Raw genomic sequence first — 23,369 nt, forward strand, 5'->3', positions numbered from 1 at the left:
CTAGTACAGCCGGTGATTACGACTGTTACACGTGCTGAACAAATGACCAGTGCTTTCTGCACATGCATTTTTTTCGCACAGTCTATGCGTGCATAATCTGCATATCAGTCCTCAGAGCGGGCTTTACCAACATGGCAGAGCAAAGTGAAGATGCGTTGTACTGTTAGTAAACCCACATCAGGCAAGTCTGATGTATGGTAGTCTTTTTCATGTGCCATAGACGCAATAGAAAACAAGTTTTACCCTTTAGCAGTCACAAGACTTGAACCTCAGATTTAAGGTGGCACTCATGTCTCATTACAAAGGGGCAAACCAAACTGACTTTTAGCCTACAGTCCTTGCACCACCTGAAGTTGTATCTGTTATCTCTCTTTTGGTGGTACCCAATTTAAACGTGAGATTTTGGAAACTAGATCTAAATTTAGCAGGAACAATTGGGTTGGGTAGAAAATCATTCTAAGCGTGCAGCGGGTAAACAAAGGCTGAATATATGGCGGGAGCGGTCGGTGCGCAATAAAACCTTGCAGGAGCAAAATGTAGTCCCATGCAGACCTCTAGCTTGTAACTTCACATGTATATAAGAAAACTGATCCAGAACAAGTTTAACCAGCTGATCTCAGGACCAAATATAGTTTTGGAAATGGAAATTAAAAAAAAAACACATGATTTCATGCTTAAAGTAACATGCATTTGTAAAACACAACCACCTATAATTTAGACACACACACACACACACACACACACACACACACACACACACACACACGCGCGCGTACTTCTATACACACTCATGCCACATATTGATTTTTCTCCTCTGTGCCAATTAGACCCTTCTCATCCATCAGTAATTACCCTGACCTTTACAAAATACTCTTTCATCGCTTATAGACTCGCAGAATCCTCCTCCAGACCGTCCAACGCATAAAACTCGTGCTCTTTCCCCTCTCTTATCAGAGGCTAAGAGCTTCTCGATTTACCCTACTCTTGCACGTCACACCATTGCAATGTTAGAGAGAAAACAAGCCATGATAGATAGAAAGAAACAAAGTCAGGCATTTACAGGACTTGTAAACATGTTCTGTTTTAGCTCCTAGATAATAATAAAAGCTCATAAAAACCTGTTTCATGTGTCGCTGTTAAGAAGTGAACATTATGTACTTGTTATAATCCGGAAATTACCATTCTGTCTTGGTGTCTTCAGCACCTGAGCAGGCCTTATAACCTGCATCTGTAGCATATGTGTGTAGATTAATGTTTAGTTATTTTTAGAAGACCAAACTTTACACCTTTTGGACTAGAGGATGCGTAGCGTGTTCACACTTTTGCACAAACGCTGTTGCTCTCTCAGCGTGGCACTGAACTACTAATTCACAATTTATATTCTGGAAGTAACACGTTTTTTTCTTAGTTGCACAAAGGAAGCCATTATATATGCAAGGTTTATTGCCAGTATTGACCCTGACGCTGAGATAGTGTTTCTGTTGTCCATGCACAGATCCATCCTGGAGAAGAGGATTATGGGTTTGAGATTGAAGAGAAGAACAAGGCCATTATAGTGAAGAGTGTGAGCAGAGGATCATATGCAGAGGTATGATGTCTTTCCTTAAGTTCTTCATGGTTCTCTGCCTCAGTCACACTTACAGACAACATTACATACACTACCTGACAAAGGTCTTGTCGTCTATCCAACAAACAACATATAAAAACTTCACTTCTAGTTGATCATTTTGGTATTAGAAGTGGCTTATATGAAAGGCAAAGGCCTCTGGATTCCGCTTATTTTACCAAAAATAAAATATGATCATGCATCGATTATTATTTTTTTATTATTATTTAATTAGGGCAGTAAGGTCTGACTTTGCTGAGACAAAAGTCTTGTCACTGAACAGAAATAATGTACAGTATAGAGTATACAGCCATGGTGCAGTGCAAAAAGAATGAATACTGGGTACGACTCACATGAGCTTGGAGGACTGCATCCATACATCTCTGCAATGATTCAAATAACTTATTAATAAAGTCATCTGGAATGGCAAAGAAAGCGTTCTTGCAGGGACTCCCAGAGTTCATCAAGATTCTTTGGATTCATCTTCAATGCCTCCTCCTTCATCTTACCCCATACAGTACATGCTCAATAATGTTCATATCTGGTGACTGGGCTGGCCAATCCTGGAGCACCTTGACCTTCTTTGCTTTCAGGAACTTTGATGTGGAGGCTGAACTATAAGAAGAAGTGCTATCCTGCCGAAAAATTTGCCCTCCTGGGAAAAACCCACTGACGCAAAATTCTTACGGAAGTCAACGGTTGGGTTTTTCCAACATTTTTCTGAATATCTTGTTTGTGGATAGTCATAAAAGTTTAGAACCACTTGAGTGTAAGGAAATTGGCATATTTGTGTGAACTATGCGGTTAACCCACATAACCACTAGCTACAACCATAATCTGGAGAAGAACATATTGAAACGCTTCAAAACTTCAAGCAGATGTACACAATAGGTGCCAACCCTGCCAACCCTGAATGATTGTTTCTGGAACATTCAGATGGTTTGATCAGAATTTAGTGTAAACAACATGAAAGCGTCAATCCATCCTTGTTTGTATCTTTTTGGTGGATATTTAATGGAGTCAGTAATCTTTCTTGACACACTTTGTCCATCTCCATCCTCCGATGACCACAGTGCAAATTGTATGATGGCAACTTCCAGAACAACACTTCATGATACAAAGCTTTAAACAGCTCAAACTGGTTTATTAGACATAAACGTGACTTCTCCAAGCTTTCACGGTCACCAGATCTAAATCCAATAGAGGACTTTTGGGTTGAGCTGGAATGGGAAATTCCTATATCTTTACTTATTATCCTACTCATCAGACTATGCTACCAACACTGTATTTGAATGGTTCTGAGGTTGGGGTAGGTAGGTTAGGGTGATATGACAGCTTCATATCACACTAATCCACATAAAAATTTACACTGGTAACAAAATCTGATGGGTAGCATATTGCGTCATCAAATTGTGCTGCCTACTTTTTGAATTGGAGGTAGGGCAAATCGACTGAACACCCATCATGGATGAGTAGCCAACAAATCTGTGATTCTATCATGGCAGTTTAGACAAAATTACTGAGGAATGTTTTTATCACCTTGTAGCAACAAAGAGTTAAGGGAGATCTGAAGGCAAAAGGTGTCCAATCCGGTATTAGCAAGATGTACCTAAAAAAAGTGGCCAGTGTGTATATTTATATAGTGATTAGAGCAAGTGGTGCTTCCCTGAATTCTGCCACGCTCTACTGTAATACAATCTGATAGATGTCCATTTATTTTTATCCACTGTGCGGGGTTCTCTTATAATATATGCACCTTTCTTAAACCCTAGTTGAAGGCCAAGCTCTGAAGGACTGTTGTTGGTGTCTAGTCTTGCTGAGATTGTTTACCAGGTCTTAAGTTGGATGTGCAGTGCTGATTTAATCTGATAAGTCTTCCCTTGGGGAATAAACGCTGATCATTATCTATAATTCAGAGGAGGACTCTTCAGCTTGGATGCAGTATTTTGAGTGCAGAGGGTTATTTGTGTTCATGCTCTGAACAGCTCAGCCAGATATTTATAGATGAAGATTGGTAGATAATTATAGTTAAGGTCCAAACCACCACTAGTTTTATCCCCGTGGTGCGTGTTAGACCTGACACAAGACATTTTGTCCACGTTATAATGTCACACTGCTGCTCAATGGACCATCTGCAGAAGACTGGAGTGTGATTGTATTGGTTGATTAATGTAGTGGATGAGTACAACCGCTGTGTGTCCTGACACATTTACATCACGGGACGCTCAGATCTGTAGTCATGAGCTGATGTGTCGGGTTCAGGACACGCTTGCTTAATTCATTCCACTGCCTTGGTCTTCACAGCTCTGCTCTCTGGAGATGTGGGACAAGCAATTAAGCATGTCCCATCATATTCTCCACAGAGTCCTCACACTTCTCTTTCCCTCTTCAAAACTTGCCCTTTCTGTCTTGTTTTCATGTTCTCTTTCTTTCCTTTTGCTTTAATTTATTCGCTAATCCCTTCCTTATTTCCTTTCTTACGGATAACAAAGTTCTGTCACAAATGTGTAGGTTCTTTTCTTTCGATAACCTTTCATCTTTTCTTTTCCTGCTTTCATCCTTCTTTCTTTTCTTCCTTCCCTCTTTCATTCCTTTCTTCTTTCCTGTCTTTTATGAGGTCTTTTACGCTTTTCTTCTATGCTTTTCCTTTATTACCTCCTTACGCCCTTCCTTCCTTCCTTCCTCATTTTCTTCCTCACTTTCTTCCTGCCGACTTTCTTCCTGGAATCCTTCCTTCCATCCTCATGTGCTTCCTTCCTTCCTCCCTAATTTGCTTTATTTCTTCCTTCTTTCCTTCATTTCTTCTTCATTTTTTTCCTCACTTCCTCACTATCTTCCTCCCTCACTTCCTTTCTTCCTCATGTGCTTCCTTTTTCCTTCCTTTCTTCCTTCCTCACAAGCTTCCTTCTTTTCTTCAATCATTCCTTCCTCCATAATTTCCTTCCTCCCTCCCTCGTTTTCTTCCTTCTTTCCTTGTTTTCTTCCTTCTTCACTTTCTTCCTCCCTCACTTCCTTCCTCGCATTCTTCCTTCCTCATGTTCTTCCTATTTTCTTCCTTCCTTTCTCACGTCCTTACTTTTTTTTGCCCTTTCCTCTTCCCTAATTTCCTTCCTTCCTTTCTCTCTCATTTTCTTACTCACTTTTTCACTTTCCCCCTTCCCCACTTCCTTCCTTCCTTCCTCACGTCCTTCCTTCTTTACTCACTTCCTTACGTCCTTTCTTCCTTCCTCCCTCACTTTCTTACTCAATTCCTTCCTTTCTCCCTCACTTTCTTCCTCCAGTCCTTCCTTCCTCACGTGCTTCCTTCCTTCCTTCCGTGCTTCCTTTCTTCCTCATTTTCTTACTTCCTCACTTTCTTCCTCACCTTCTTCCTTCCTTCCTTCCTTCCTCATGTCCGTCCTTCCTTCCTTCCTTTCTTCCTTCCTTCCTTCCTTCAAGTGTTTCCTTCTTTCCTTCCTCTCTTTCTTCCTCGCTTCCTTCCTTGCTTCCTTTCTTCCTAAAATCCTTTCTTTCTTCCTTCCTTTTCATTTCGTTCAACTTTCCTTGTTTCATTTTTTTTCTCGTTCCTTCCATCCATGACCTTCCATCTTGTTTTTCTTTAATTAATTTTCTTCTGTTCTTCTTTCCTTTTTTTCATCATTATTGTTTTCATCCTGTCATCATTAAGTGTTTTGTTCTTTTATTTCAACCTTTTAGTTCCTTCCTTCCTTCCTACCTTTCTTTTTTCTTTCTTTGTTCCTTTTCTTTGTGCCTTATTTTTCCTTCTTTCACTTTATTCATGTTTTTATCACTGTTTTTATTCTCTTCTCTTGTTTTTCTATAGTTACTTCTTGCCTTCCTTTCTTCCTTACAATCGCAAATTTTTAATTACACCATCAAATGAACTGCCCGGTAGTCTGAGAGTGCAGATTACAGCTTATAAAGCTTTTAAGCTATATAAAGCTCTCTTGCCATAAAGGTGCGTTTTCTCTCAATTCATCCACCAATCCTCTAATCCTCATTAACATATCACTCATCTCTTTTCCCCAAGCTCACGCACAGCAAAGAAAAGTGTTATGAATGACATCCTCATTTGCTTTCCACTCGTTGCTGATTTTTGTCAGCTGGGTTCTTGGTGTTTATTCCGTTCATTTCCATGTTTTGCCTTTTGCGCAGATGGCAGGCTTGCAGCCGGGAAGAAAGATCTACTCCATTAATGAGGACCTGGTGTTCCTGAGGCCCTTTTCTGAAGTGGAGACCATGATCAACCAGTCTTTCTGTATACGCCGCTCACTGAGACTGCTGGTGGCCACCAAGAACAAAGAGTGAGTCCAAGTTCATGGAAGAAATCAGATACACAGACCTGTTAAATGTAACCACGTACAGTGTAAATGGACACTACTGGTATTTTAGTTGCACTACAAAACATTGCTTTCAAAAGAAAATGCATTAATGTTTAAACAGCTGTGGGCAATTATTGTTCTTTGATGTAGACAGTTTAATATGTCCCAAATAAAGATATTACTTAAAAGACATATTCTGCTCAACAGCACAGAGAACAAAAAAACCTATATTATGTTTTTGTGTGTGTGTGTGTGTGTGTGTGTGTGTGTGTGTGTGTGTGTGTGTGTCTGATAGGATTGTGAAGATCCCAGATGTTCATGGCACCCTTCCGTTTGTTCTCTCTGGATCTTGTCCACCTCACGTTCATGCAGTGAAGAAAGGTGAGTTCTCATTGTTTATGAGCAGAAAGCACACACACATCGTCACGTTCATGAATAATTATGGCTTTAAAAACCAGACCCATTCAGTTTTTTTTTTCTTTTCGTAAAAAATTCACACACGTCATTCTGAATTAAGGAAAGTATCACATTCCCTCCATCTAACCTGCAAGACAGATGGTAATGTACTATAAAAAGCTTTCAAATGAAGCAAATTCGTGACACCAGGCTGTTGGGTCATGTGATCGGCATCTGGAGCTCTTCAACATCTGAACCCAAACTCAACGTCCTTGCACATGTTTCTGGATTGGAAAAAAAGCACATTCTAGGAGCTTTTGAAGTGAAAGCCGTTAGCTCATCTTCACGGCACTTAGACAGAAGCAGAGATTTATGATCTGTCATTATGGGAGCTTTCATCACTACAAGTGCCCCTGAATACAGGGGGTGTAAATTCCAGAGTAAGTGCTCTATTTAAGGCAGAAGTGAAAATAGGTGAAATTTTCACGTTAATATATAGTAATTATACGTTCTTCTTGCATCTTAAATCTTTTTGTTGCTGCAAGTCATTGAAATCATTCAATTTAAATCTCTACATATATACTTTTTTTTTTTTTTGCTCTCAAGAGATTTTTTGTTGTTGCATACACTCTCATTATGGGCATAATGAGATTTATTGTCTTTCATTTTATATTGAGCTGACATATCAGGACAAGTAACTGTAAGTACATATAAAAAGCTAAACTAAATGTTTTAGAAAGGTTGGTTCTTCAAAGATGATTTCAGTGAACAGTTCGTAAAATAACTTTTTTGTTCTTAGTTTTAAAAACGATTATAATATTCTAAAGAAACTTTACTCACTGTAAAGCAGGGGTCTTAAACTCGTGGCCCGCGGGACGATTGTTTGTGGCCCCCGCCTTAATTTGAAGATTTAATGTCAGTGCGGCCTGCGAGTTTGAAAGGAAAAGAAAAGTAAGAAACTCAATGCAGCCTAATGTAGTCGTTTGCAGTCGCATATCGACACCTGTCCATTGGCAATAAGAGTCCACGGTAACCCAGACCAAGTATAGAGTCGCACCGTTATATGTGGGTCATTTGCATCGCACTACTTGCATTGTATTTGCATTGCCTCATACAATGAACATTACATACACTTCTATATGATGTAAAAGCAGTCAAAAGAAATGACAAAAACACAGTGTTGCTTTTTTCCTGTAACAACAGCACAACGGATAACAGTAAATCTTCTTCTTCTTCTTCTTCTTCGTCTTATTATTATTATTATTATTACTATTTATTACTGATTGATTTATTTAAAATTTTTATTTGTTTTTTCATCATATTTTGTGTTAAAAAATTACAATCTTCTCAAATCTCTTTATTTTTTATTTTTTTAAACACAAAATGAGATGAAGTTGACGCTAATAATAATTATAATAATTAAGTTGACGCTAATAGCCTCGTGGTTAAGTGCACTAACATATAGGACCATGATGCTCACGACGACCTAAGTTCGATTCCTGGCTCGAGGTCCTTTGCCAACCCTTCCCCTCTTTCTGTACCCAATGCTTTCCTGTCTGTAACCTCAACTGTCCTATCTCAATTAAAGGTGAAAACCTCCTAAAAAAAAGAAATTAATAATATAATGAATTTCTTGTGGAAAACCTGATGCGGCCCAGACTCTGCCTTCAGCGGCCCACAGGTAAATTGAGTTTGAGACTCCTGCTGTAAAGAATGAAAGTTTCAATGGATATTAAAGAATCATGGCCAGTAAAGAAGCAAAAAACCAACCTTAAAATCACTGAGAAATCCACATTACATTTCAAATTCATTAAAGCACAACAAACTTTGATGAACTGATGCAACATCACATCGGTCACAAAACTTATTTGAATGTAAAATATGCTATTTTTCATTACACTTTGTTTTGATTCAGCCCACATTCTGTTGACTGTAAGTAACTTTGCAAATACAAGTCTTTTGGCTCTCATTAGAGTGTAGGTGATTAGTAGTAGATCTACTTACCATTAAAGACAACAAATTGCACCAAAACAATGTATTAACACTTCACTATGTTTGACCAAACCAGATGAATTATCTAAATCATGGTTGCGACCCACATCTTTTTCATTTGTTTGTTTTCCTGCTCGTTCTACTTGTGTGGGTTTGTTCATTTGATAGTGCATTACATTTGAACACTCTCATGAAAGTGATGTAGAGCTTGACAAAATAAAGGACCATTCTCACAGAATGTGTCTTTGTGCGTAAAACCACAGAATGTAGTGTTGTGGAATCGTTTTTAAAGAATTGGCTCCTCTGCCGTGTTGCCGTCAAATAAAACAGTTGTCATGTCAGCTTGCTACTGTAAACAGAAGCTTGCACCGCTTGCCCCACCACTAAGTTCTTCTGATTGGTCCACTGCTTTGGAACTGACATTTGTAAGCAGTGCTGCGTGCAAAACTTGAAATTGTTTTAACTTGACACGGCATCTTAAAAACGTGTAGAAACCACTGCAAAAATGCGAGATGCAAGCCTGGCGCATCTGTCAAGCGTGCTTGCTTATAAGAATAATGGGAAAGTATTGGCATGGAAAAACTCATTCTGTGTGAATGAATCTGGTTACACGATGCACTGAGCACATGTGAAAATGGTTATGCATCTCGACTAACTATTTACAATCAGATGACTGAAAATGCACATTATTACCAGATAGAAAGAGGGCCATCGTTAAAAGAAGCCATTGAATTACTTAAGGCAGTGTTTCTCAACCACTTTCCTGAAAGATCTCCAGCCCTGCACATTTGCCATGTCTCCCAACCAAACACACCTGATTCGATCATTAGCAGAGACTGAAAGACCTGTAATGGGTCTTACAGACAAAGGAGACAATCCAAAACATGCAGTGTCGGTGGGCCTCCAGGAACGTGGTTGAGAAACACTGACTTGGTCATTGCCCATTATAAGAGTCATTTTTGTGTGCATATAGGCTCGGAAGCAGCAGCAGCAGGTCTTCAGCCTGGTCAGTGTGTGCTTAAAGTCAACGGCAACAACATGAACAAGAGCGGCTATCAGGAAGTCCTGGAGCACTTCAGTGGCTATCAGCCTGTTCTGGAGCAGCAAGACACTGTGAGAATAAGCGCTGCATTAGCTCTGCTTTGTGTTCTTCAACAATATGTTGGACCCCTTATGGTGATCCAAGGGGTTGTTTGTTTCTGATACCCTATATAATACCTGTTTCCTCTCTTTGTGATATTGTTTTTTTGTGCCTCAGAGCTGTGGTCAGTGGGCGTACCGGGTGTATGAGGATGTGGAGGAGCAGATGTCTTTCAGAGGTTGTGAGAATGGCTCAGATTCAGAGGACGGCTGCACTAATGGAACAGGTAGAGTATGTGTGTGTGTGTGTTTGCAGGGGAAAAAAACTCAGTGTGGCAGGTGTACCTAAAAAGTTATTATCGTTAACAGAACAATAGGGGAATAGGGGACAATAGATCCAGTGTTGTTGTGAATGAAAGGTTTTGTCAAGTTCATGATCTCCTCCAAAGACCAAAGAGTCTTTTCCATGTCGTCTTTTATGAATTTAAATAAATAATAGTTTCATATCTTGAACCATCACAGTGTTTTTATCCCCTTAAAAACTGACAAAATACATTTATAATAATATTACATTTTCATTTAAAATAATTGCAGCTCCACTAGGAATAAGCTGCACACATTGGCAAAAAGAAATGTTTCTTATTTGTTTCTTTGTAAGAACTGAATTGACATTAGGAATGATAATGTGACACTTGAGATTAATTATTGCTGTTGAAAATGCATATATTAATTCAATGTATTCAAATAAGATGATATAATCAGTTTATGACATAACAAGCAGCCGTTTTGTAATGTTAATTTCCAAAATAAAACACTTTTTCACAATATTGGAGGTTTTACTGTATTAGTAAAAGGCCACAACCACGTCTTAAACACTGAGGGCTTAATTTTCTTTTTGTTTTTATTAGTTACAGTTGTTAGTTTGTTTATTGAATAAAAAGATTTCCCATTTCTAATTTCTTACTAGTCACTAGTCTACCTCAATGTCTATGGTGGTTACAAAATTATGTGAAAATTAGTGCTCAAAGCAAACTCTTGAACAGTAATGTGTACAGTCAAGCCTGAAATCCAAAATTATTCATACCTCAGGGCTATGAATAATTTCAGGTTTGACCCAAAATGTATATATCTGGGTATCCTCAGGGTCATAAAAAGTCTTAATGTCTTAAATTTCAAAAACATAAAGGCCTTAAAGTCTTAAAATCATTGAATTATTGTGTTGTAAGTCCTAAATCATTTTAAACGGGTCTCAATTTTCCTATGTCTATGTAACGCAACACCTAACGTCCAATCACTAGCATTCCATCTCAATAAAAGTTTTACCAAAACTTTATTTATAAACATTTTATTACCAATATGGTTTATCTTCCCACAATAAAATATGTTTTAACTGGGCCATTAGAAAAAATCCTTAGCGTTTAGCCTTGTGTAAGTCTGACATTTGATTTTAATGGTCTTAAAAAGGTCTTAATGTCTTAAATATGACTTGATGTAACCTGTAGAAACCCTGATTTATGTTTTGTATATGTAATGTGATGTACAGTAATACTGTTCAGTTCTTTATTCTTTATACTTGTGTGTTGTTTGGGTTTTCTAGGCTCTGTGAGAAGATTGGAGCAGTTGTCCATCTCTGATGATGGTCCTTTGGTCAGTCTGAATGTGGACAATGTTCATGTTGAACATGGGGTTGTGTATGAGTACGTCAGCCCAGCAGGCATCAAACACTGTGTGCTGGAGAAGATGGTGGAGCCCAAGGGCTGCTTCAACCTTACTGCAAAGGTCAGGCACACCAGGGTCAAACAGTCAATGTGTCATTTCTATATTTTGTTTATGATAATCCATTATTTACTTATAAATGTAGAAAAGTCTAAGATTGATATCCAGAGAAGGCAATATCTTTGTATAAATGTAAATATCTAACCTATTGTTTGTTCTTGTGTGTATTTTAAATGTTCTCAGATACTGAAAGCTTTTGTGAAGGATGACAGTCTATTTGTGAAGAGCTGTCGGCAGCTAATGGCTCTGAATGATAAGGTGGTGACGATGCCACAGTTTGAGTTTCGAAACATCTGTGACACCAAGCTGGAGAGTATAGATAAACGCATTAGCAGCTACAAACAGGTGAGATATGCGTCTTATTGTTAATATTTTAAAAGGATAGTAAACTCAAATATTCATTAAAAATTGTCAATAGTGAGTAATTGATAACAGAATGTTGTTTGAGCTATCCACTAAGATTGTGATTTGTTAGAATTGAAAGTGGTAAAATTGAACATTTTGGACACCTAATAGCTAATGAATTGCAAAAGCTAGTGCTATTTTAACTGGTCTTTTGCTATGTGTTCATGTTTTTATTGAGAGTCATCTAAGTGTTTTATTCTGCAGTGTGGACAGTGTCTGGATGTTTGCTAACAGTTGACCAAATGTATCATACCTTTTCTGCAAAGTCATTTGCTTTGCAAAAAAATCTAAAATATCATCACTGTGACTAAATTAGTGCCTTATACTGGGTTTCACTATTGCTAATTTAAGGGTTGATGTGAGTGAATTACTTTCAAAGTCAATAGTAATACCAGGTGATGTGGAATGTGTGTTGTGGGTGCCACAATCATGGGATATTTGACTTAATTGTGTTTTCATCCAAGTAAAAAAATAATAATTGAACCCAAGTCGAATATTTATGTGATGTGCAGTGAGTAAACTGAAGTGAGTGGAGCTATAGGTGTGCAATCTTGACATTTGGTGTGAAGCCAGCATCTCAATCTCGGTCCTGGAGGTCTGGTGTCCTGCAGAATTTAGGTCCTACTCCAATCAGACACACCTGGGCTAGCTAATCAAGCTCTTGTATATATTAAACCACATGTAAATATTAAAACACATTGAACTGAACTGAACTCATTTAAACTGAACTGAAACTCTGAAAACTGAACTACACTGTTTCAATTCACTACAATCTTCTATGTGAAGCTGCTTTGACACAATCTACATTGTTAAAGCGCTATACAAATAAAGATGAATTGGAAAAAAATACTAGAAATATCCTTCCAGGTGAGTTGAGGCAAGTTGGAGCTAAATTTTGCAGGACACTGGACCACCAGGGCAGAGGTTGAGAACACTATATACACTATATACAATACAAATATATGTATATTTAAATTATTTGAATGTCAGTTTTTAAAAAATCGAATTAATATTTAACAGATATTTGATACGATTTCATTGTATTGCTTTGATATTCTCTCCTTATCAGTTTGTGGAGGAACTGCAGACGAATGCCTGGCCCACGTTTAAGCAGGCGAGCACTAAACCGCACATTCTGGGCTGCATGGACTTCGTCCCCACCAACTGTCACCTTAACCTGATGCAGGTGTCCTGCCCGAAAAATACCTCCTCAGCCGGACGGGCCTTTAGCATCCGCTTTGGTCGCAAGAACTCCTTCTTCGGGCTTGATCCTGACCAAGGTGCATAGTTATGGTAGCAATTTATAACTAAAGGGATTCAAATATTCAGCTTTTTTATTTGTTTTTTTATTTTATAATAAGTTTTACTATCTTTCCTTCTCATAAAATCTGAACAAAATGAGTTATATAGACTATAGATTTTTTTTAAGTCTGAGAATTGATTTCAATTAAATACGACCATGTTAAAATCCCTCCAAATTGCTTCCTCAGGAATTATTTACTCTGTTGAATCAGCTTATGGGCTGAGTAAACCAAATCTCTACAATACAATCATTGAAAGTTGTAAAAGAGTAATTAAGCTTTATGGTGAAAACCTCCTAGGTCTTGTAAAATGCATTGCCTGCTATTCCCAAAGTGATCCAGAGCCTTTTTAAAGTGTCTCCATCAGACCTCCATTAAGACACCATTAGGCCATAACAAGCAGGTTTTAGTGACGTCATCCTCCTCAATCCCATTGGCCTTCAGTCTTCCACTCCCCGAGGCCTGCATCTCACTCTTATCCTCACTGTTTATGAGTCTTGAGGCTTTATTTAAGAAGGCAAGCCATAGCTTCTTCTGTCATATACAGTATAGATTGGTAAACTCAGCACTCCAGAGTTGGAAATGTTGTTGGAAAAAACATTCATTTATTATGTAACATTCATAAACATATTATATATCATTCATAAACATTCATTTATTGAGCATTTGATTTAGGCTTGAGTGCTATAATGAATATTAGGTATAGTAAATGCCATTATAGTTCATTATTTGTTTTACACTTTTGTAGTTTTTATGTCCTTTTCTTTTCTGATTATTTTACATTTACAGAATGTGCTTTGAACTGAAAATATATGGTTTAAAAATAATGAGTTTATTAATGAGGGCTAACCATAATCTATAATACAGTAATTTTGTAATAGCAGTAATAAACTTGTATAAAAAAATACTTGTATGCTTTATCTCTCAACAATTATTATAGTTATTTTCTGAAAAATACAATTATTCATTACGATATAATTGCACAACAGCTTTATAAATTATAAATTGAACATTTCAAATTCAACAGGGCATCCCTCAGACCAGAAGAGGTGAAGCTGCTCCATCTGGCTTATATTTTTGGCTCCACCTGCTCAGATTTCTCTAGCCCAACTTACTGTCTAGCCACCACGTGTAGCTGGGAAAAGAACCACATAATGCCTTGTTCCTTATGCTTCACAGCATGAGAGCTTTTCATTTTGCTCTCTCCACTACACATCTGCTCTGCAGTTGTCTCACGGTCAAAGATGTTTAAAATTCCTCTGCTACACTTCTCTGTAGGCCTGAAGTCTCATGGTCCATGGCTTTACCACATGCATGAATACGCCTCACTGCTTTTCAACCATTTGGTCTTCTGTTTTATTGAGTCTCAGAAGGTCCAAACCTACCGGGCTTGTCTCTAGACGGCAATATAACCCTTAAATGCATTAATCTCACGCCAATCATTATTGTGTATTCGGATGTAATAATCATTATTGCATAACACTGATGGATCTAACTACTGTGATGGAATAAAATTCAGTCCTGCATTCATAGTTTTTGCATTGTACTTGTATTTTAAAGATTATCTGCATTTAATTACATCTGTAATTGTTTTCACATTGTTATCACATTTATAAATACACTGATATATGTATCCCTTAAACCGCCCTAACCTTACCTATATCCCACCTCAAAAAGCACCATAAGTATATCAAGTATTGCTTTCCGCAGCAATGGAATCTATTATGTTTAACTGGCTCAGATTAGACCTACCGTATAAACAATGGATTAAAAAAAAATTGAGAAATTTATGAAATGGAAAGAATACCTTTTGTGCATTAGACTCCAGATGAATATATTTGAAGCAAGATGGAACCCAATTCTAAGAATTATACATAACCAACTTTAAACATACAACATAGATTTAGTAAACAGCCACATTATATAAGTACATGAGACCCCCTTCCCCCTAATCCCGGTTTCCCCCCTTTTTGTTTTTTGTTTTTTTTACTTCATCACGATTTCTATTGATTTCTATTTAAGTACATAATAGTTAAGGCCACTTAAGTACTTAAGGCCTCCTCCATTCACCCTCTTTACTTTCCATTTACTTTCACATCTTACTTTACTCCTTTACTTTCGTGGATAAGGAAACAGTGTTGTACGCACTCCGCTGAAGACATTCATTAGCCCACATATTTAATTTTGTTTGTTAAGCTCAAAGATTTGTTTCAAAACTATTCTTAATTCAGTTTTAATTTCCAGCAAACAAATAAATGAACATTAATAACAAAGTGTGGTTATAGCCATACACACACCCTATTCTTATGCCCCATATGGTGATGCATACTGTACGTCTTCAAAACCTGACAGGTGGAGAAATCTAAACTTGTTTTTATTAAATCAAATATAAATATGCATATAATTAATAATAATAATAATATACAAATGCAAATTGTCATGAATAAACTGAAAAAAGACCCCCCCATGAAGAAAGCAATCGTTACACATACCTCCTTTTTAGACCAGAACACCCACGAGTCCACAAAGTGGCTCAATTGAATTTGCTATTTATATAATACTGTGTATGATAGGGCTTGTTTGGGTCACTAGCGACCCTATACACTATTTTTAAGGAATTTATTCGACAACAGACTTTTCTTTTACATTTTTTTTCCTTTATATAATGTTTGTAATTGATATCCTGATGATACACAGGGCAACGTTTTGAACAGTGTTTTGGGACAACTTTGGGAAATTATCCCATACATTGGCAACCAGGTGAGACATGGGGTAAATAATTAGGTCAATGGGTTACAGATACAACATGGTTGCCCATTTTTAAATAGAAAACTAAACCAAGCAAAATCGCTCTGCAAAATATCTCAAAATTCACCTTTACCTTTTGTATCATCAGCATTAGAAATAAAAGTTTGAGTTCTTCAACAAAGTCATCTTTAACATCTAAAGAAGTCATCTTTAAGCCAGATTTTGAGACAACTTTCCTTAATATATTCCGGACTGGATTGCTACAATTTCCATTATGCTGCATGATTGCTTCTTTTTGTTGACTGATTAATCTAAAATGTATTCCTGCAGCGAACCTGAATCCCATGTCCCACTCTGTACACTGTGTGACCAGCATGGGGGCTCCGTCCTTCAGTTGCCAGAGTTTCAATGAAGAGACTGAGAATGGTGAAGGGAACTCAGAGGACAGCAGGAAGCATGAAGAGGGAGGTCTCAGCTTCCTTCTCAAACAGGAAGACACTGAGAGCCAGGACAATTATATTTGCCTCTATAACCGCCTGGACATTGCAGTCAGAGAGATGAAGCAATACGTGGCCCAGATAGATGTGTAAGTAGTAACTGTGTTGTGGAATTGTTTACAATAAATGTAATTTTTTTTAATGATGGGGTGTCCTAGAAAATGTGGACATTTAGAAATTAAATTTTAATCATAATAACAATAGTTATTATAAATAGTTATATGTAGTATGTAAAAAAAACAAATATTACTATTCTAATATTTAATGCTGAAAAAAGAAATGGAAATATAATTGCATAATACAAAAACTGTTTATTGCATGGTAAAAAAAAAATGTAGTGCATCACCCAAAGGCAACAATGACTTTCTCAGAATATGGTTTAGCAGATTTTCACAGATTCTGCTTTGAGTTCCTGGAGTTCTAATCTTCAGGATGTTCTTTTATGACAGTCTAAAAATATTTATGGTTTAGACAGAAAAAACAGAGGCTGAAGCCATAACAGATGACTGCAGAGGAAACATTTCAACAGCCTCTCAGGAGGAACGAATGTTTGTTATTCAGTGGCCTGCATGTGCTGATGTAGAAGTTAATTGTCAGTGAAATGGAGTCATTTCCCAATCACATTCCACAATGTCTCTCTCCCAGTGGCTTTCTGTCAATCTACACGTTCCTATCCTATAAAAGAACAAAGTTCATTAGTTAAAAAAAAGGTGTTTGTTCAACTAAGGACACTTTGTCCTTGTTATCTTAAAACACTTAACTCACTTCTCGCACTCTGTGTAGTTCAATTTCACTAGTTCCTTGTTACAAAAACATGTCTTATATATTTTCTGATATATATTTTTTTCTAATTTCAATCGGTTGTGAAAACCATCACAAAAACTTCTAAGAAAGCTGTCCCTTTCATACTTTAAAAAATTAATTAATAGACTGCTTTACAATGTATATAAACATGTAAACATTAATTAAGAAGTTTTATTATCTCTTATCTCTTACACATTATTATCAAATTTGTAACACTTACCTAGCTTCAATATTTCCACGATGTTTGTGTCGGGTCACAGCAGCTACTCCCAGGGGAAAATATGGGCTACCAGGCGGTGCCAGTGATGTAGTGGTTGGTGCGTCGACACATGCACTCCGGTGCTCATAGCGACCCGAGTTCGATTCTCGCATTGTGGTCCTATGCCGATTTTTCCCCTCTCTCTGCTCCCAATACTTTCCTGTCAATACTCTCTACTGTCCTGTCCAATAAAGGTGAAAACCCTGAAAAAATAATCAGAAAAAAAAATATATATATGGGCTACCAAAAGTTTCGGGGCTTCCTCGAATCTGAGGGAAGATCCCGGACAAGCCCTCAAATTATGTTACGCCCTGTGTGGCTCGGAAGATAAAAAGGGCTAAACATAGTTATGACAACTCAATATCTTTTAAATTCCCCTGAAACTTTAGGTGCTATGAATCCACACAGACAACAGATGTGGCAAAAAGTGGTTTGCTTTATTTACAATAAAGATCAGAAAGAAAAAATAAGAATATTTTATTACCCAAAGTATATTTACAAATGTGTACAATTAGTGCAAAATAAGCTACTTGAAGTAAACCTGATAGAGGGAAGGAAAATAAAACAGAAAAAAACATCTTCTGCGTCACACGCCACTCACTAAACTGCACTCGCTGGAGGAAACATACAGAGGGTAGCACCCGCTTCCAACCTAATTTAGGATTAACAGAGAATCATCTACGTGTAGGGAAGGGAACCAAAGAACAGGTCTCCACGAAACTCCACGAGCCAATTGGAAAACCTAGATTTCAGAAGAATAGCAGACAGCAAATAAAAATAGAAAAGGGCGGAAGCAACAACAAAGCAAAACACTCACCAAGCACACAACACTCACCCAGGCAATTGGTTTGTTCTTTATGTTATAATTTTTATTACAAAAATTTAGTAAAAGCAGAAATATTGTAAAGTATTATTGTATATTAATAAATGTTTTCTATTTTAATAAATTAAAAAACTTTACAAGGCTTTAATTTTAAAGTGTAACTACAAAATACAGTATTTGTAGTATATGTATTATAAATTTTGTGAATATACAGTTTAGTCTAGTACAACAATAGCAATAATAATATTTAAAGAATGGTTAATATTGAATAATAATTTAAAATCAAATAAATATTGCATATTGCTATAAGCACATCATTTTTTAAAACAATTCATGTCTAGCAGTTTCCAAACCTCTGTGAATCTGTTTCGTTTAGACTTCTGTCGTCGATAACTGGACCAACACAACCGCAGGGCTCAGAGCCTCCATCATTCGAAAGCGGCCCCTCAACTTCCCCCATTCCAGAGGAGACAGACCAAGATAAGACTGAACATGGCGGAAACAAGAGAGTGTGTTTCAAAGTGAACGAAGATGATCAGGAGGACTCTGGACACGACACCATGAGCTACAGAGACTCGTACAGGTGAGGAAAAGACCGTTCAGGTGATCTTTCTGAAACAGTTTGGAGCCTGGGGGCTTAAAGTCAATATGACTTCAAAAGTTTTTCATCCAAAATAAATTACTCTCTCTTGGAATCATTTTGTTGATTATGTGTTGACTAGCATGAGAGCGGGATGACAAATGGAGACTTACTCTACAGAGTTAAAGAACAAAAGGCAAATAAATAGTTAAAAATAAAATTACATAGGAGGTCAGATTAACATGAAAAGAAATGACCTATTAAATCTTCAAGCATTTGATGCTTTTGATGAACAACCACTGAAATGCAACAATCTGAATATTCTTAAAAGGCATAATAATAAATAGTTATTTACAGTGTTTTGAAGTGTCTACGATATTGATTTTGTGTGTGTTCATCATCACGATATACAGTTGAAGTCAGAATTATTAGCCCTCCTGAATTATTAGCCCCCCTGTTTATTTTTTTCCCCAATTTCTGTTTAACGGAGAGATGATTTTTTCAACACATTTCTAAACATAATAGTTTTAATAACTCATTTCTAATAACTGATTTATTTTATCTTTGCCATGATGACAGTTAATAATATTTTACTAGATATTTTTCAAGACACTTCTATACAGCGTAAAGTGACATTTAAAGGCTTAACTAGGTTAATTAGGTTAACTAGGCAGGATAGGGTAATTAGGCAAGTTATACAATAACGATGGTTTGTTAATAATTTTGACCTTAAAATGGTTCTTAAAAAATTAAAAACTGCTTATATTCTAGCCGAAATAAAACAAATAAGACTTTCTCCAGAAGAAAAAAATAGTATCAGACATACTGTGAAAATGTCCTTGCTCTGTTAAACATATATTGGGAAATCTTTAAAAACGGAGAAAAAAAAAATCAAAGGGGGCTAATAATTCTGACTTCAACTGTATTTCATTATTGAAAATCAGCTTATGTGTGTTCATGAAACAATTCAGTCTTTAGTCTTTTCAACCCATATTATAATTTCTGTGTTTCAGTCATTTAGATTGTCACAGAGGTATTGGGATAACAGTATTTTTTCCAAAGTCTGTTGAAATGATCCTGGCTGAATGGTGTGAAATAAAATAGATAATCCTCAGGTAGTTGCATTTTAGTTTTGATCACTGTTTGAAATAAATGGGCTATTCTCAAACATTGGTAGTAGTAACCATGACAACTCACTGACAGTTGCCAGAGTCTTCATTCCTGTGTAATCTCAAGACACTGACATGTGCTCCACCAGCAAGCCAATGAGGATGAGCCAACTAGCAAATATGCTCAAATATATGTGAAGGTAGCTAACACATGTTACTATGAGTTATATGACATCCAACATTTTATAAGTGATACTGACAGAAATTTGGTCAAATATTGAACTGGAAAGAGCAATACTAGTTTTAACTTGTCTATCTTGACAAATAATGACAAAATAAGTGGTTAATCAATGACTTGGCTTGCTTTCAGCAATTTTAAACTGATCATCCTTTGATTTTTCCTCTTAAGTAGTTGAGATCTAAACATTGATGCCTATAGCAGCAATCTAAATCACCTTAAAAAGCAGTTTGATGCTTCAAATGAAGGTTATAGCAACACTAATGTTAATAGGTGGGGACAAACAACCATAAAAAACTGTCATTGAATTTTTCATTTAGGAGATTCATACAAAATGCAGATTCGTCTAGTGTGATGAATGAAAAGTTAAGTTTAATGATCATGTTTATTGAATCATTCTTTCAGACTGCTTTAATAAATGGAAAAGTTCTTTTTTTTTAAAGTTACATGTTTTTTTAAATCAATTTGAAGCAAATAAAAATTCAGAACCTTCAGTAAATTACTTTTTTTTTGTTCAGTTGTCATTCAGAATTATGGGACAATCCAGATTTTAAACAAACAAACAAACAAACAAACAAACAAGAGAAAAGTAGAACAAAAACAATTCAAAGCACATGTGTGAGCTTAAAAAAAAATCGGGTAGTGTGTCGCTCGTTCTTGTGATGTGTTGCCCAATGATTGTAACAACCCACATGTAACAACCCATTTATGCTTATGACTTTATTTCATTTGAGTCTATGAAACACCATCTCTCCAAAAGATATACATCTTGTACTCATTTAGAAAAGATTCGTGGCTGTCTTTCAATCCTTTCACACATACACAACAATGCAAGTGTGTTGTTTTTGTCGCCTTCATCAGTTGTTTTTCTTGATCCTTTGAATTCCATCTTTTCTGATTGCTCAGTGGTTGACGACTAACCTATACTGTAACACAGTGATGAAAGCCTTGTTGCATTCACTATTATGCATAAAGAAAGCTGAGCGAGATGGGCTTCTGTCTGCCTCCTCCTGTCAAACAGATGTTTCTAAAACCGACACGTAGAGAGACGATAAACATCCCTCACAAAGAACCTGTTGTCCCACAGCGACCAGACGCCCCTCTTTAACCACTAAAGAATACATTCAGTCACTGTTGTTATGTCATTATTATATGGAGCAGAGTGTGTTTGGTTGTGATGTAGAGCTGATGGAGCAGGGCAAAGCTGAGGCCGACCACAGCCGAGTGGTTTTCATGCTTCTGTCGGGATAAACGGATGCCTGCTTCTGCACCCTCTATCATTATGTGGCGTTCCGCTTTAAAATCCTGCTACTCTGTGATAGGGTGAGCTCATGAACAGCTGCAGCCAGCGCGTTTTATACATAGAAACGTTTTTTTTAAACTCCATTTAGGCCTATATAGTAAGTATCTGGATTTGTCTGTGGGATGTACTGTACTGTAGGTAGGCTGTTTGTTCTCATTTAGCGTGAGAAGGAACGCAAGCTTTCTAGAGGTCAGGAGGTTGAATGGTAAAATGAGGGAATGCTCCTTTTTTTGCTCTCTTTCTGGGAGTTTTGCAACCTGCTGGTCATGCTTCCATTCTTGGCTTGGGGGCCCTAAATTTGGCTGCTCCTCTCGTTGTGGGGTGGAGAAAGGCAGCTTCTGCTACTCTTCTACAGTACCTCTAGTGGGTAGAAGTACAGTTTGTTTTCCTCCTTGAGTGTTTTGGGAGCATAAAAAGACATTTTGGAAGTTTCGTTCTCTCCCTGAATAAACATTTGAAGGCTGCCAAGAAGACGTCCACATAAATTTAGTGAAATCTTAGTGGATAAAAGTTGAAACTGGATGTTTGAATTGTTGTGAAATGGCTTCAGCTCTTAGAATTGACATACTATTGTCTTGAAGAAATAGTTCAATGAAAATTTAAGTTGCTATAAAGGGAAAGTTCATCCAAAATTGAAAATTGTAGTAATTTACTTTCCCTTAAAAATGTTCCAAACCTGTTTGACTTTCTTTTTTCTGTTGAACAGAAAATAAGATATTTCGAAGAAAGCTGGAAACCTGTAACCATTGACTTCTATAGTATTTGTTTTTTTTCTACTATGGAAGTCAGTGGAAACAGGTTTTCAGCTTTCTTTAAAATATCTTCTTTTAAAATTCGAGGTTTGGAACCACTGGAGGGTCAGTAAATGTAAAATTTTGGATTCTGTCCCATTAAATTACAGTATAATATGAAATTATATGTACTTTTTTAATATACTTAGTTTTCATTGATTTTTTTTTTAAGGAACATATAACCAATGGGAACAAACAAACAAACAAACAAACAAACAAACACATATTAATACATACATACATACATACATACATACATACATACATACATAAATGTATGCATATGTATATACACAAATAGTTATTAGAAATGAGTTATTAAAACTATTATTTTTAGAAATGTGTTGATAAAAAAAAAACTTCTCTCTGTTAAACAGAAATAGGGGAAAAAATAAACAGGGGGGCTATTAATTCTGATTTCAACTGTACTTCTACTATTATTTTGAACCACTCATTTTTAGTTGGTGGGTCTTCTTTATACCATTTCCGGGTTATAGCTTGGGCCAGACAGAGTCTGCTGACATGTTTTGCTATTTCTGCAAAAAAATTGGTAAAAAATCTGTGGCTTTATGTGGAAAGATCCACTTATTTGGTAAACAAAGCAAGTCTCTCATATAATCTACTAAAAGACAGAACATATTACTTTACAAACTGTGTTGTAAATAAATCATGAACATTTTAATATTATTATTATTTCACAATGATATTAGTGAAATTATAAAAAAAAACGGAATAAATATAAACACATATTTACACAAGTAAGTACATGGACTTAATGATGGGCTAAAAATCTGCGGATTTCTGCGTGTGCAGATTCCATGTGGGCCTAGTTATAGCTTTTTACTTATTGCCAATAATATTTTGAATAGATATCTATCCTCCTTTTAAGGTTTAATAGGATTATCTCCAAGATAAAGTACTTTGAATGAATAAAGAATATCAAAGATATCATCGATAGCGGAGTGTTCAGTTTCCCAAAAACTATGAATTCTAGAGCACTGCTAGAATATATGTGCATGATGTGCCTGGAATCCCTGATTGTAATGATTTAATTCTTGGTGTAATAAAACAATCTAATCAAATTTCTCCAACAAAACTCACGCCACATTCTTGAGCTTGTTGAGGTACGGTATATGGGACAGCACATATTTTAACCCATTGGTCTTGATTCACAATAATGCCTACTTCCTATTCCCATTTTAATCTTATATAGTCTGTTGACAGTCTCCTAGAATTACTTATTGCTCTATATAATTTAGAAATTGTTTTAGTCATACTTTTCTTGTATGTCTGAATGAAAAAATTATAAATACTTTTTTAATGAATAAAACGCTAATTA

The 23,369-nt window shown here is 36.5% G+C and overlaps 1 protein-coding gene across 1 annotated transcript in view; it reads left to right on the forward strand.

Annotated features, from left to right (window-relative positions):
- prex1 (phosphatidylinositol-3,4,5-trisphosphate-dependent Rac exchange factor 1) overlaps nucleotides 1–23,369 on the forward strand; it is a 129,143-nt gene that overhangs the window by 95,009 nt on the left and 10,765 nt on the right. Inside the window, exons 17-27 of the mRNA XM_056464331.1 lie at nucleotides 1,496–1,588; nucleotides 5,762–5,910; nucleotides 6,224–6,309; nucleotides 9,290–9,429; nucleotides 9,575–9,683; nucleotides 10,994–11,175; nucleotides 11,356–11,517; nucleotides 12,647–12,857; nucleotides 15,957–16,212; nucleotides 18,386–18,592; nucleotides 21,488–21,612. Coding sequence (XP_056320306.1) covers nucleotides 1,496–1,588; nucleotides 5,762–5,910; nucleotides 6,224–6,309; nucleotides 9,290–9,429; nucleotides 9,575–9,683; nucleotides 10,994–11,175; nucleotides 11,356–11,517; nucleotides 12,647–12,857; nucleotides 15,957–16,212; nucleotides 18,386–18,592; nucleotides 21,488–21,612 — 1,720 coding nt within the window. The remainder of the gene's footprint in view (nucleotides 1–1,495; nucleotides 1,589–5,761; nucleotides 5,911–6,223; nucleotides 6,310–9,289; nucleotides 9,430–9,574; nucleotides 9,684–10,993; nucleotides 11,176–11,355; nucleotides 11,518–12,646; nucleotides 12,858–15,956; nucleotides 16,213–18,385; nucleotides 18,593–21,487; nucleotides 21,613–23,369) is intronic.

This window comes from Danio aesculapii, chromosome 8 (assembly GCF_903798145.1).
Source record: "Danio aesculapii chromosome 8, fDanAes4.1, whole genome shotgun sequence".
NCBI lineage: Eukaryota > Metazoa > Chordata > Actinopteri > Cypriniformes > Danionidae > Danio > Danio aesculapii.